Genomic DNA, 16,165 nt, shown 5'->3' on the forward strand with positions numbered 1-16,165 from the left:
TAAGAGCTGGAGAATTGGTCATCTCTCCTCATTCTCATTAACTTCTTTCATTCTACACTTAGCAACCAAAGAACACTCTCCAAAATTCTCTCATCTTTTCTCTCAACTTCAAGAACTTCAAGGCTTTCTCCAGGGATTTCTTTCTTCAATTAGTAAGTATCTTCATCATTCATATAATTATTACACTTCATTCTACTCAAATCATTGATATCTTACACAAATTCCATCTTATTCGGTGTTAGATTCTCGAATCATCAAGACATCTTCTTAGTGTTCTTGGGTTGAACACTTCCTCTCTCTTACTTTCATCTACTGAAACCACATAGGGTGAGTTCATACCCCTACATTTACATGTTTTCTTAAGTTTTAAGGGGGGAATACAAGTAAAATCATCAAGAACACAATTAAACTTTTTCTAACAGATTACATCAGAAAAGATGGACTTTAATCACGGACTGTTTTGGTCAACTTAAATATTTTAATTTTCAAAACTGTTACAGGTGCAAGTAGTTCAAACTCTTAGCTTTAAAATGGCTACTTGCACATCTCCATATGATGTTTCTACAATTTATGGTGATTTTTACAAAACTGCCTATCATTTCAGAGGCAAACCCGGACCAGTCTGTGATTATGAACATTTTCACCTCTGTTAGAGATCACTAAAAATCATGATAAAATTTACGAACAAACTAGACTCATATTCCAAACTCTCAGAATTTGCGGATTTGGATTTAGAGCTTTGATGATTTTTCTATAAATTTTCCAAGAACAGTAACAGAAACTGTATACAACAAAAAGTTGCTGTCAATTTCATTTCACCTTGTAACATGTTGAGCAAGGTGTATATCTTTATGTGATTATATGTTATTGCAATATATGACATTTTATCTTAATATTTAGACACACATCAGTTTACAAATGGATTTGGACATATAAAATATAAAGAATAACAAGTGATTATAATCAAAGTACAACCGATACATTCAAACATTTAATAAACTATTTTGAATATAGTTTGCATACATTACTACGTACTACAGTTAGACCGATAGGTCTGGGGTGACAATTGTCATAACATTTCCGACGCCTGAAGAACGTCGTTTTAGGCAACCTTGGTCATAGCATGGTTATAATAAACTCACATAAAGTATTAATAAACATTGGAATTTACGGGAACTTCATTAAAATTTAACGAGTTTATGTCGATTTAAACTTGCATTGTTTTACTATAAGGAACGAACACTACTTGTACATTTCGGTCTTTGGGTTTTAAGACTACATTTAAAAAGGGTACATTTATACAAAGGATATTTTCATTAAGCAAGGTACGGCCATACGGTACCAAGTTTTCATAACACGTAATTCCGTTAATGACTTTATGAAACATTACATAACACATACATTTAAAAAGGGTACATTTATACAAAGGATATTTTCATTAAGCAAGGTACGGCCATACGGTACCAAGTTTTCATAACACGTAATTCCGTTAATGACTTTGTGAGACATTTACTTCAAATTACCATTAAGTCCTGTATTGTAACCAGAGTCTCCCTGAGGGAGAGCGTGATAGTTGTGTATAGATCTATATTGGGTTTGACAAACCCACACCTAAATTGCATGCAACAGTTAGACCGATAGGTCTGGGGTGACAAATGTCATAACATTTCCGACGCCTGAAGAACGTCGTTTCAGGCCAACTAGGTCATAGCATGGTTATAATAACTCACATGTGGTATTAACAAACATAGAATTTACGGGGATTTCACAAAAATCAAACGAGTTTATGTCGATTTAAACTTGCATTGTTTTACTATAAGGAACGAACACTACTTGTACATTTCGGTCTTTGGGTTTTAAGACTACATTTACACATTAAGGAAAATATTGGATTTTCTGGAACGAACACTACTTTTACAAGAAAATGTTATAATAAACTCACACAAAGTATTAATGAATATTGGAATTTACGGGAACTTCATTAAATTAAATGAGTTTACGTCGATTTAAACTTACATTATTTATTATAAGTAAGAACACTACTTGTACATTTCGGTCTTTGGGTTTTAAGACTACATTTACACATTAAGGAAAATATTGGATTTTCTGGAACGAACACTACTTTTACAAGAAAAGGTTATAATAAACTCACACAAAGTATTAATGAATATTGGAATTTACGGGAACTTCATTAAAATTAAATGAGTTTACGTCGATTTAAACTTACATTATTTATTATAAGTAAGAAAAGTTACTTGTACATTTCGGTCTGTGGATTTAAGACTACATATACATTTTAAGGAAAATATTGGATTTTTCTAAAACAAATACCACTTTTACAAACGAAAGGCTTTTAATAGTACCAAACAAAAGCTTATGAACTCACCAACCTTTGTGTTGACACTTTTTCAAACAACTTGTATTCTCAGGAAATCATTAAACAGGTAATCAAGTGCTTTTGAGGATGGGACGCTAAGGCGTCTACTATTTCATATTTTGTCAACATATTGTAATTGATTCGTAAACATGTAATTCATACAATGATGTAACTTTTTCAATTATATATATGTTGGTTGTGTTTGCTTGAATTACTATTACAATTGTTGTTATGATACTATACATGAAGTCCTCCACCCCCGGACGTTTCCGCCATCCTTGGTTTGGGGGTGTGACATCCTTGAATCCTCTAGCTTCTTCTTCTTCCACAAGCTTCAAAACACACAAAGTTCACTAAAAAATGGCTCACAAGGCCACAAATGCATTATGGTTTCTGAAACTAGGGTTTGGGACTTGGAGGCTGGAAATGAGGCCAGCAAGTGGGGATTAGGATGCTTAAATAGGGTGCAAAACCCCGAAATTATGGTTTCATCCTGGCAGCACTACTCGTCAAGTCGAGGCTCTCAACTCTTCGAGTAGGTAACTTAAAATCCCACGTCAAATTTGGTTCCTACTCGACGAGTTTGGGGTCCCAAATCGTCGAGTTGCTCTACAAAATTAAATAAATTATGATTAAATGCGTACCAGGAACTAGACGTTACATCTGAAAGCTCCTACTTGAACCACCACCTTGCACCAAGCTTCTCTTCCTTCAAAGAGCTTCAAACACACCAAAACACACCCAAAATGAGCTCACAACACTCAAGGAGGCTCTAGGGTTTCAAGATTAGGGTTAGGGGCTACAAAGGCTGGGAATGAGGCCAACACCTGGGAATTAAGGTGTTTAAATAGGGTGCAAAACCCCAAAATTAGGGTTTCCTAAATAGCGTCCAACTCGTTGAGTTGTCTCATTAAACCTTGCGACCAAAACAACTTCTACTCGCCGAGTTGAGGCTCCTCAACTCGTCGAGTAGACCCATTAAATCCCCGCGATTCTTCATCTTTAACTCGTCGAGTTGGCTCCTCCAACTCGCCGAGTTCAACTTGAAATTGGCATAATTCCACAACTAACCTTCTAGATTATGGGTGTTACAGCAGCGAGCCTTACCTTCAACCCCTCGGGGCAGAAGCTAGTCATCTGGGCACACTCAATATTTGTTATCCATCGGTTGGAAGCAATGGGGTCCTTCACCCCAAAGAATTTTTGCGCCCACATCCCTTGAAATCCTTGAAGGAGAGAGTGTGGGCTCTATGCTGACTAGCGGCCAAATCGACCCTAAAGATCCGAAAACGATCCTCCATCAACTCGATAAGACCCTCTTTGATCGACCTAAACATAACTGGGGTCGCCTCGAGGATGCCTCTCGTAATCACAGACGCGATGAAATCGAGTAAACCCTCATCAATTGGTTCAATACGTGAGCCCGAACTAGATCTAGATCCTGACCTCCTGCCCCACTGTGTGTCATCACCATGCTGAAACATAGCACTGAAACAATCAGTATACACACGAAGAGGTTCACACTCTCAAAGTTTCTTTAATTCATCATGGCCTTCCTTGTCTTGGGTATTGATCCTGTGCTTCCAATAGTACGAGCCCAATACTACTTTCAACACCTATCTATACCCTCCCCAAGGACTGTCTCGAATCCTCTAAGTGACTTCCTTTCTATCTAGTATTCCTCTCATACTATAGAGCGCCCTATGTGCCAAGACATATCCCAGGAACTCCCAAGGGTTCCTTTCCTCACCACTATTTGTTATAAGTTGCAGAAGGAACTCCCTATAATACAATCTAACTACCACAGGACTGCAATTACATACTAGCAGTACTAGATAATTCTTCGAATGAAAGGTCTTACACTATAACGGTTGGACTCAGACAAGAGCTCTGTCATAGAGTTAAACATAACCCTCTAAAATCATCTAATCTCAACAATATGTAACCAAGCACATTCATCCACTAGTTAGCTGATATTAATGAGAATTCCTACAAGCACAAAGCATGCAACATTCGAGCATTAAGCGATTTGAATCAGAACATAACCTAAACAGACCATCCTATCAGATAATTGATCTCATATTAGCATGAAAATCTATAAGCTCGTATATTAGGCACATAAAGGCATCTCTCCAAGCATTCTATCATGCAATCCTAATCAGACCCCTAGTCCTAATCTAGCATGCGATTCTCATATCATAGCATAAAACATTTAACATGTATGGATATTTTAGGAAGACTTACTCGAGCTCAGCTGATTACACGCATCACACCCCTTTCTTTTATAAAAAATATCTTAATAAAATATTTATTTTTATGAAAAATCCACCAAACCTCAGTTTGAGTTCAGACACACCCGAGAGTATGCCCGAGTCCCTTAAACCAAAGCTCTAATACCAACTTGTAACATCCCAAAATTTTAGATAAAAAATTCATTCCAAAGTATCCAATAATAATATCAAATCAACCAAAAATATGTCATAGTGAAAAGTCATCAGAGTAAAAAATCCCAAAATCACAAAATGCGGAAAAACATGGGTGGATGTGGTGCGATCATGTCGGGCCCTTCCCTTTCGGGTTGGAAGTACTTGAAACATAAATTGAAAACCGTAAGCACAAAGCTTAGTGAGCTCCCTCAAAATACCCCATACCATACATAACAGACAAAACATAATTGGTTCTACTTCACCCCCTTCGGTTTCTTTCAACCGGTACTAGGTATATTTCACCCCCTTCGGTCTCTTTCAACCAGTACTGGGTTTATTTCACCCCATTCGGTCTCCTTCAACTGGTACTGGGTATATTTCACCCCCTTCGATCTCTTTCAACCGGTATCGAATCTATTTCACCCCCTACAGCTAGCATACAATCATATCAACAAGAGTCACAAAGACAACAAGCATATACATGCATAACAGGAAATTGACACGAAGACAACTATCATTCTATAAACATAATTCAGTGGGACGTCATTTGTGCCTTCGACCCATGAGTACGATGAAGGAACTCACCTCAGTTTGAAGATAAACTAAATCACACTCGGGCTGCTAAATCGTAAAATCCCCACACTAAATTACAAATAATAGAACCCTAATTAGCAATTAGGTCATTAAACCAAACCAAGAGTCCAAATCCTAAATCCTAACTCCTAGGGTAAAAAGGTTGCTTTACCCTTCCCTTAATGGGCCTAGCATATCATGGTCCAAATCCAAACTAGCCCAAAGTCCGAAAAGGCCCAGGAGGCCTAAAGCCCACCATGACCCAAAAGGCATAAGATCCACTAATGACCCAACACTCTAAACCCGAAAAGCTCCCTGGTAAGTACGCTAGTGAGTACGCTAAGCGTACCACCAGTATGCCCGACATACTTGATTGCTACACAAGGACCAAGATCCCAGACACGTACGCTCAGCGTATGCCTTCGTATGCACGACGTATGCCCCAGTTGGCCAAAATGTCGATTAAGCATTTAATGCTTTAAGCCCAATGTCTGTCTTTCAGATCTAGCTCTCTAAGGACGTCTTAAACAATAAAGTTACCATCTTGATACCTTTGAATGGCTCAAGGAGACTCAAACCCTAGATTTAGCATCCTACTTCCATTAAATGATCACTAACTCATGCATGGTTGATCTACAACCATCAAGATGCAAACTTTATGGACCAAGGACCTCAAAAAAATCAAGGGAAGCATCTTATAAATTTTGGAGTAGAATTTACTCACAAGAATTCATTCATGGGACCAAAATATGCTAAAATCTTCACTCATTCTAGATATAGACACATGATAAGCAAGGTTAAGACTTTATACCTCCAATAAGCTGGAAAGAGTGAATCAACTCTGGATCTACAAGCTCCCACTTGCTCAATGCTCCTCTACAAGGAATCTTCTTCTTCAATATGCACCATACACACCAAAAACACACACACAAGGGTCAATCTTTTGAAAAATGGGTTAGGGTTTGCCTCTGAATGACGTAAGTCGAGTGTACCAGGGGGCTACCCCGTCTCATGCATCCTTCGAAGTACGCACGACGTACCTTATGTACGTCCAACGTACTAGGGTCATTAAGTCAAAAATAATAAAAAGTAAGTAGCTAAGATTTTACTTGACATATCATGCGTTACATAGAAGTGCGCGTCGCGCATCCGGCATGCACCTAGCGCGCGCTGCGCTGGGCGCAAATAATTGATTTTGTAAATTCCATAACTTCTTCATATGAAATCCATTTTTGTCGTTCTTTTTTTCCACACGTAGGTCTCAAAGAGTACTACAAATTTCCTTTAGGCTCCATCAACTAATTCTGAATTTATTTTTAGCCCTTATTTTTATATGATTTAATGATTTTGCAAAAATCATAACTCTCTAATACGAACTCCGATTTTGGTGTTCCTTTTACCAAAATTCTTATCTTAAAGAGTACTATGACTTTCATTTTGGTGACTTTACCCAAAAGTCAATCGTTCTCTTCGTACCTTTTAACGTCACATATTCCTTGTGCGCAGCTGACTTTTATATTTTTATAAAAATCATATACAATTCATATGGAGTCGGATTTTTACGAAATTTATATTTTATTAATTAGGACGACATGTACTATATATATATATATATATATATATATATATATATATATATATATATATATATATATACATGTACTATATATAGATATATATATATATATATATATATATGCTATGGCGCACTTATTTTTACGACTTACGGACAATTCGACTGATTTTTCCTATTTTTCCTTAATACGAAACTTGTATTATATATTCTGTAGTGCGTACGACTATAGATTATCGTAATCAATGATTTTATTTCAATAATTATTACTTATTATGTGTATCCTGAATTTGCGGGCGCTACATGTACCCCCTACAACGCTTCATTGTACGCCATAGTAACGATAGTAGATACTTATCACCCACTTTGATTGATCGGTCGAGGTTGTAGCTAGCAACCACAGGTGGGGATGCCAACCCCATATAGATCTATACATATGTATCCTGCTCCGAAGATTAACAATTATAGTAGTGTGGGTATGCTAAGTGTTTAGACTTAGCTAATGAATAGTGTGTCACCGTAAAGCCCTTAACTAAGGTACATGAATAGCTCTCAATCCTAACTTATATGTGGATAAGTTACTAGGCATAATGAATTGCATAAAGTTTATAAAATCTTAGTATATTTGGTATATATGTAAAAATGTAATGTACTCGCTTTTATAAAGAGGTACGTTTCAAAGTAATGACCATAAGTACATGTATATGTTCTAAGTTATAATCTTTATAACTTATATGCATATGTATTTAAACACACACAGACACACACACACACACACACACACACACACATATATATATATATATATATATATATATATATATATATATATATATATATATATATATATATATATATATATATATATATATATATATTTGAAAGACACAACATGAAAATTAATCTAGAATGTCAATTCTGTCCCTGTTTTAGAAAGATTCTAGAAGAATCCTCGAGAGTCAGAATTAGGATCCGTAAACTCTCAAGGTTTAGAAATTGAGTTTACTTTGTCCCTATTTTTACCCTGACCTGATATGAACCCTAAATAAGGTAAAAATGACAGTTTTTACAGACTAGTCCGAAAAGGTACTGCAATGATATGCAGTGTTTCAAAAATCATTATAAATTGTATAAATAGTGTATGAACGTGTGAAAGTAGCCCATGAAAATGTATCAACCTGAAATACTTGCGTACAAAACATTTTTGTAAACCAAAGAGTTTTAGATGGGCAAAACAGGTCTTGAACAAACAATAATTTTTCACATAAATTGATAACATTTTGTAATATGTTTTCAAGAGTGTTTTTGCATAAAAGAAATATATGAGCACATGTATTCCCCCCAAGATATGTAAAAACATTAAAAATGGTCTGTAAACACTCACCTTTTGAAGCATGAACTTCGGTTTAGATAAGAATATGGTTTGTTTTCCGGGAAGCATCGTGAGAAACACGAACCAACAATAATCCTACATTGGGGATGTTTTGAACTTGAAATAAGCTCAACAAAACAACAAGAACTCTAGCCTATCTCATGGAAACACCACAAAAAGGGAAGCAAAGCAAAGTGACACAATGGTGGTGGTGGTTGGTCTTCAGAAATGGGAGGAACAGGGAAGGAGGGTGGCGGTTTATGGCGGTTCTCGGTGGTAGAGTGGTGGTTTTTTGTGGTGCTTTTATAGCCAAGAAAATAATGAAATAGAGAGGGGAGAGTGAGGGAGGAGTGATGGCTGGTGAATGTCAAGAAAATGAGAAGTTAAGGCGTTTATTTATAGTCTCTAGTAAGCTCTTAATGTCCATGCAAGACCATACTCTCAAATTGAGTCAAACACACAACAATCATATTTGTACTTATGAAAAGGAGTATACACAAGAGGGTATGGTGGTTAAAGAAGAGGTTTGATCACGTAGGAAGCAAGGAGGAAGGAAAGATTGGCTAATTTTTAGAGTCGCATACAAGGTTGGTGGGCCATGGTGATGTCACACCTAGGTTTATGTGCCAAGTTCCTGAAGTCTAATATTTTTTTCGAAAGTGTCATATGATAGGAGAGTTTAAGGATTTCAAAAACCTAAACAGATTAATTTTTCGAGTTGTAGAACTCCGGAAAATCGTGTTTAAAGTTTCGCATCTAATTGACCCGAAACGTCCGATTTTTCGACTTTTTTCAAATATTTTTGCTAGAAATACTTCGAGTATGGAATTAAATAATAGACCATATTTTGAGTCCAAAAACGCTCACTGAATTTCCATCTGACGTGTGCAAGTGCCTCAACGGATAGATACGATTTTAGCAGTTTAAAGAAAATTAGTGTTTTACTGGATTGTTTTCTTATAATAGTCGTATTTTTGCATACGAACTCAGTTTTGGATGTTCTTTATATTTTCGGAAACAGGGGAACATGTACTACGAGATTAGAATATTTGCTTCGCTCACAACTGCTTAATACAAATTTTCAGTTTTTTAGACGTATTAACTAGGGTTGTAGTTTGTGCTTTGTGATTCGTTTGAGATTTTCCACAAATGGAAGTAAGATACTATCTAGTATCTTATAATAGTTGTAATGACACTATACATTTTTCAAAATATGCATTTAAGATCAATAGGTCAAATTACAATGAGGTTCATGGTGAACTGTTTGTCTACAGTTTTAGACCTAAATTTCGGGATGTCACAACTGATGACCAAGATACCCGGGGCGGCCCGGATAGGTTGTAGGCCCTGCGAGACAATTCAGACAGGCCAAAGGCCCGGAGAGCGGTCCAGATAGGCTGTAGGTCCTATGAGGTGCTCCAGTCATGCTGAAGGCTCATATATGCATGTTGTTATCTGTTTGGTTGTGTGTGGTACCTTGGGGGAAACTCACTAAGGTCTCGTTTGATAGTTTCTTTCTCGGAAAGTGTTGTATGGTGAAGTGTTGTCTGGGAAAGTTTTCTGACTGGGAAAGAAACCATGTTGTTTGATTGTACATTTGATTGACTGTGCTGAATGATGAAAAACGACCCGATTCATGTCCGATACTGGTATGATGGATGAGATTTTTTAAAATAAATTAGGATGGTTGTGGTGTTGTAAAAAAAAGAATTAATCCAATAAAAATGAATTAAAAAAATTAACTAAAAGAAATCAATAATCCAATAAGGTAGTATTTATTAATATTTAAATATTATATATTATAAATAGTATTTATGAATATATAATAATCCAATAAAAAGAATTATTTAAAAGAAATTAATAATCCAATAAAATAATATTTATTAATACATAAATATTATATATTAAAATAATATTTCTTAATATAAAATAATACATTAAAAAAGTAATAATTCAATAAAAAATAAATTTAAAAAAAGTTATTTCAAAAAATTAATAATCCAAGAAAGAAAGAAAGATGCGGGGTTTGGTGCATAATTGTCTTTCCAGCCCATTCAGCCAGAAAGATATGATTTTGAGACTTTCTGGGAAAGACATATCTTACCGGGAAAGACCCATTTTTTTGTGTAAATCAAACAGTCTTTCCGGTCCATTCAGCCAGAAAGATCTGTCTGGACCTAGAAAGATGCGTATCCAACGGGGCCTAAGTTCTGACTTGCAGTTGTTGATTTCATTGTTTTCAGGTATTTCGGATGATAGAGGCAAGGTGAATGGGTGATCGTACACATCCTCCTGCTTATTTATGTTTTGAGAAACTATTTGTTACTCTGATTCTATTGATTTGAGTTGGAATCAACGCTTGATCATCTTATGGTTTTTGTGAAAATGCTTTATATAAATGAAATTTTTTATCATGCTTTTTGTAATGTTACACATGAGTTTCCATTCTAACTATAAAATAATATTTCTCAATATTAAAGTAAGTATAATATTAATATTAAATACAAGAATAATTATTTAAAAGTGAATATTTGATATGACAACTTGGAAACTATTTGTTTTATGATTTCTTATATATTATATATAATTATTTTATTTTTATTTTTACTGTATTAAATATGAATTTGTTTTCTATATTGTTGGATAAAAAAAATTTATTATATTTATTATTTAATAAATATTAATTTATTATAATTAATATTAATTTATTATAATTAATATTTATAAATAAAACATATAAATAAATATTATTCTTATTGCACAAAAATCATCTAAACATGCATTTTTCATATCATAATTAATTGTTAGAATTATAAACCGTAGTTGAAATCATCATACAGGTATAACATCTTTTTTATAAAGAGCTAGTGGTTATTTTGTTTCATTCAGCCATGTATGGTAAAAAACTCAAGTTGTTACAAAATGGATCTGTCAGAAATCTTGTAAATAGTAAAAACCGTGAAAATAATTTTTGAACAACCGCTTTTTCAAAAACACAAACATTAAAGACAACTTTTAGACGTGACGCTATCACATGCGACACTCGTTCGTAGAACAAAATAGAACAAAATATGGACTCCAGGATATGATTACAAGTCATGCATGTCTATATACTATTTTATATTGGGTTCTTCTTAATTCAATTAATTAACATAATATTATTATTTTTGTTTGTTTTATTAATTATTTTTTTATATTTTTTTCGAATACAATGTTGATTTTAACATTTATTTATATTTATGTTTTTAGAATTTTATTTTATGTTTTTGATGTAGTATTCTATACAGGTGTACAAACAAAAATTGTTTTAGAAAATTAAGAAACTTATTTGATTAAATCAAAAAAGAAATCCGATTTTTATAAAGTATTTTTTATAACTCTTTATTTGGTTGGAATAAATTTGAATTTTATTTTATATAAAAAAATCAGATTTTATATAGGCTAATCAAAACACAAATTTTTAAAATCTCAGACTATCAAAATCCACACAAAACCAGTAAAAACCGGTTCGGATGTATCTGTCTAGCCCAAAAAATGATTTTTATATTTATGTATATATTATTTGAAAAATAATAATTTCTTTTATTTGGTTTAGTAATTAATATGAAGCCATATAAAAAAATATTTCATTTTGGAAAAAAAATAACTGTAACTTACCTATATCGAGCATGTTAATTTTTAGACATTAGTTTTAAGAGTATATTTTTTATAATTAAAATATTTTTATTTTTATTTTTTTAAGTATATTTAAAGAAATGTAATAAAATTAGAAAAGAATAGATGAAAAAGATCATGCTAAGTGCTGACGTTTGTCATCCTAGGCTCCCGATTTTAAGTTCTAGGTTCGGGAATGGGGATACCATACCCGGGTTGATTGCCATTCCTAAATTTACTGGATCAGGAATTCTGGATTGATCGAAGAAAACCCATATGATTTCCCTAACAGCCCAGCCCACTAATCAGCGTACGCATCCTCCCCCGATTCCTCAATCTTCACAAAAAAAATCAGAGCTCTCGCCATCTCCACCCCTGTATTCTCCATAACACCGCTCACTCCTCTTGACAAGCTAGTGATTATTTGCATCTACGTTCCAGATTAGGCAGTCATTATCGTTTGTGCTCCATCAACATCACCTTACAAGTTTTGTCTTGTCTCCAGGTATGATTCACTCATTCTTCTAGGGTTTTCTTCCACACTGGAATGTATTTCGTTTCAACTTTCTTTAGGCTATGCTTCAAAAATTGAATTTGGTAATTTTGTTATTCTTCATGCTATACAACTATTACGCGCCACTTGATTTAAGGACGTTTCATTGTGCTTGTACTCTCATTAGTTATCACTGCCGTTCCTTGTGGTGAGGTTTTGATAAATAGATTAGAACTTCAGTTCAAGTTCATGTAGGGGGAGCATGTTTATCTGCTTTTTGATTTCTTTATATATTTTCTAATTTCAGAAATTTCAACCCTCCCTCATGGGGCGTAATTCCTCTGATCATTCAGAATCTCCTGTTCGGAATCACAGGTCTTCTCATAGGAGCCCTTTAAGGAGAGAAAGATCAGGAAGATCACCAGGTAGAGATAGGGCTTCAAGACACCCAAAGCCTCCTCCTATTTATTCACCACCGAGAGAGAAAGCTTCAAGCCACACAAGATCCTCCAAACAGACACCTGCATCTCCTGTAAGAGCAAACTCAAGATCACCATCACCAAGGAGTAAAAGGTTAAGGAGAGATCGATCTAACAATAAGGATGATAAACCAAGTGAAAGAGGACATGGTAAAACCAGGTCACCAGCATCACATGAATCTCGATCACCATCACCACGAACTAGAAGGTTGAGAAGAGCCCAAGCTGATAAGGCTGATGAAATGAAAGGCAGAGGACATGCTAGTGGAAGTGACAAGGTTACACATAAAGAGAGGGATTCAGATGGCAATGGAAACGGATCCTCCAAATCCAGACATGGGGGGGAAGGTCACAGGAGTAGACACAAATCTGATTCGCCTCCTGCTGCAAGAGGAGCTCGTGATGAGGTGTCTGGTGATATCCATATCTTTTAACTCTCCTATCATTTATTTATCATACACAATCTTCCAAATTCATCTTTATTGTCAATAATAATATCTGCTTTCTGCTATATGATCTTGATGAAAAAAACTGTTACTGCACATTTGAGATAATGATTTGAATGGAGCATTATACTGTTCTTGTTTCCATGGATGATTTGTAAATGAAGTTATTGACTTCCATTTGGTTTTATTTTCCAGGGAAATAACTCAAGAGGTGATCATCAGTGAGCACCTATATGAACTTTTAAACTTTTGTAGTCCTTATTTGTTACATGATCTGATTATAGATGCTAATGATATAATGTGTGTGATTAGGAATGGCAATGATGATGATTCAGTAGCACAAATGAAGGCAGCTGAAGAGGCACTTGCAACTAAGGAAAAGGTGATTCAAGTTAAATTATTTTGGTGCTCTTTCCTTTTTTACTCAATGGACTTAATATGTTATAACATATATTGTTGCAGCAAAAGCCTTCTTTTGAGTTGTCTGGAAAACTTGCGGCTGAGACCAATCGAGTCAAGGGTGAGCGAGTCTTTTGTTCACTTCTTTTCCCTCTCTTTCTTATAGATAATAGAAACAGATTTTTCAAGAAACTTAAATAATATTTTTTTTATGGTAGGTGTGACACTGTTGTTTACTGAGCCACCAGATGCAAGGAAACCAGAAATAAGATGGAGGCTTTATGTTTTTAAGGGTGGTGAAGTGCTTAATGGTAGGGTGGGTTTGACCATATCTCTTTTTTGTTAATATAAAGTAAAATATTGGTTTTTGTGTGAGTTTTTATTTAAAAAATAAAATAAAAATAAAAAACAGAGCCTTTGTATGTGCATCGTCAAACCTGCTATCTTTTTGGGAGAGAAAGAAGGGTAGCAGACATCCCTACAGACCATCCATCATGCAGCAAACAACATGCTGTCCTTCAGTATCGGTATGTATAATCACCATCTCAACTTTCTGTTTATTTTTATTCCTGTTTTTGGACGGAATATTCTATTTCTGTTAATTCTCAGGCAAGTTGAGGTGGAGCAACCTGATGGCATGCTAGCCATGAAAATAAGGTAAAAATGTTTTTCTTTCAATGTACTTTATTTTATATGTTATGTTTTCTTTCAATGTAGTTTGATTTCCTCTCATTTATCCTAACAACACTTAAAAGGTAGCAAATGTATTATTATCTGAATTTTTGTTTTTCTAGGCCTTACATAATGGACCTGGGGAGCACCAACGGGACTTTCATAAATGTAAGTGCACACACACACACACACACATGACATGATAATGTAGTAATGTTTAATTTAATAGTAATAAATAAATAAATATATATGTTTTGTTGTGAATGTATGTAGGATAATCGTATTGAAGCTGAACGCTATTATGAACTCATGGAAAAAGACACCATCAAGTTTGGCAATAGCAGGTAGGTTGCTAATTGCTATTATCCGCTTCACAGATGTGCATGTTGCATGGTTTATTTATATTTAATATTATTTTTGTGTTTTGCAGCCGAGAGTATGTACTCTTGCATGAGAATTCTGCTTAGAAGATTTTCTTGGGTTCTACACTAGCACTACCAGAGCAGATGTGTTGTTGGATAGTATCTGACAACTGGAGTATTTTCTAAGATTTTAGGCAATATTGTTATTGTTATTGTTAATGGTTTTGTTATTAGTTTGTGATGTTTGATTGATTTAACAAGAAAACCGGTGTTAAGAGTAAATTACAAAAATCAGTCTCCTCAAGTCAAACTATATCTATCTCCAATTGAATAGTTTGTCTGTTTGCAAATTAGTTACAAGATTTAGGTTATCAACACAGTTTAGTTGGTTGAATCTTTGATTTTTTTTTGTTAAACAGAATATAATTACATTATATATACGCCTTTTGTGTTGGATTATTCGACATAAAGGGATGATCTTATGAATGCACTCTTTCCAAGTGCACAATAAACCGTTTACGCCTGTCTGTTTTATGGATTCCGAAAGAATACGAAAGATAAATTCCATCAAAAATATGTTTGGTTAAAAAATCTATCAATTTATATTATATTCTATAACCAACCGATTTTATCATTCATTGGGATAGACCAAAAGCATCTTATTTCCTTTCCTTATCTACTATAAAAATATCAAATTAACCTTGAGACATAGGGATGTGTTGGGTTCAATGTTCTTTGAAGAGGAAGTTCGTGCTGCTATTTGGTATTGTGCGAGTGTTAGGGCACATGACCTATATGGTTTTTCATTCGGGTTTATGAAAAGGTTTTGGAAGCTTATGAAGATAATATTTGCATCTTTGTTGAAGAATTCTTTGATACAGATCGTATCCCTAATGGCTACAATTCTTCTTTCATTACTCTAATTCCAAAGGTAGATAGTCCCTCGATCTTTAAAGATTAGAGACTGATCAGTTTAAGTGGTGTGCAATATAAAATTATTGCAAAACATTTAGCTAATAGATAAAAGAGTTTCTAGTCCAACGGTATTAGATATTGCCCTTACTCTTTGAAATTGAGGGTTCAAGTACCGTTGTGGACATAAATGGATTTAAGGATTAGTTTTATAAGTAGATTAAATTTGCCGTTCAAAAAAATAGCTAATAGATTAGCTTTGGTGATTGATGGTTTAGTGAATACTGTGCAATCTGCTTTTGTTAAAGGCAAACAAATGCTAGACGGTCATTTGATGATGAATGAGATCCATTCAGTGGTATATAACAAAAAAAAAAAAACTTAATGGTTTTTAAAGTTGATTTTGATAAGGCATATGATTCGGTTA

At 34.4% G+C, this 16,165-nt stretch overlaps 1 protein-coding gene across 3 annotated transcripts; it reads left to right on the forward strand.

Annotated features, from left to right (window-relative positions):
- Positions 1–12,294: 12,294 nt before the first annotated feature.
- DDL (SMAD/FHA domain-containing protein) lies at positions 12,295–15,152 on the forward strand. 3 transcript variants are annotated; one of them, XM_079053601.1, is made up of 11 exons: positions 12,295–12,480; positions 12,776–13,354; positions 13,589–13,614; positions 13,706–13,775; positions 13,856–13,913; positions 14,011–14,103; positions 14,205–14,319; positions 14,402–14,449; positions 14,587–14,632; positions 14,738–14,808; positions 14,895–15,152. In XM_079053601.1, exons 2-11 carry the CDS (start codon positions 12,794–12,796, stop codon positions 14,929–14,931), a joined length of 1,125 nt encoding a protein of 374 aa, XP_078909727.1. In that variant the 5' UTR covers positions 12,295–12,480; positions 12,776–12,793; the 3' UTR covers positions 14,932–15,152. The 3 variants fall into 3 exon arrangements, with proteins under 3 accessions (XP_078909727.1, XP_078909726.1, XP_078909728.1); XM_079053600.1 differs by lacking the exon at positions 12,295–12,480 and adding an exon at positions 12,537–12,676 and having other exon boundaries at positions 12,844–13,354; XM_079053602.1 differs by lacking the exon at positions 12,295–12,480 and adding an exon at positions 12,591–12,676.
- The last annotated feature ends 1,013 nt before the right edge of the window (positions 15,153–16,165 follow it).

Source organism: Lactuca virosa, chromosome 5 (assembly GCF_052849685.1).
Source record: "Lactuca virosa cultivar CGN04683 chromosome 5, Lactuca_virosa_CGN04683_v6, whole genome shotgun sequence".
Lineage (NCBI taxonomy): Eukaryota > Viridiplantae > Streptophyta > Magnoliopsida > Asterales > Asteraceae > Lactuca > Lactuca virosa.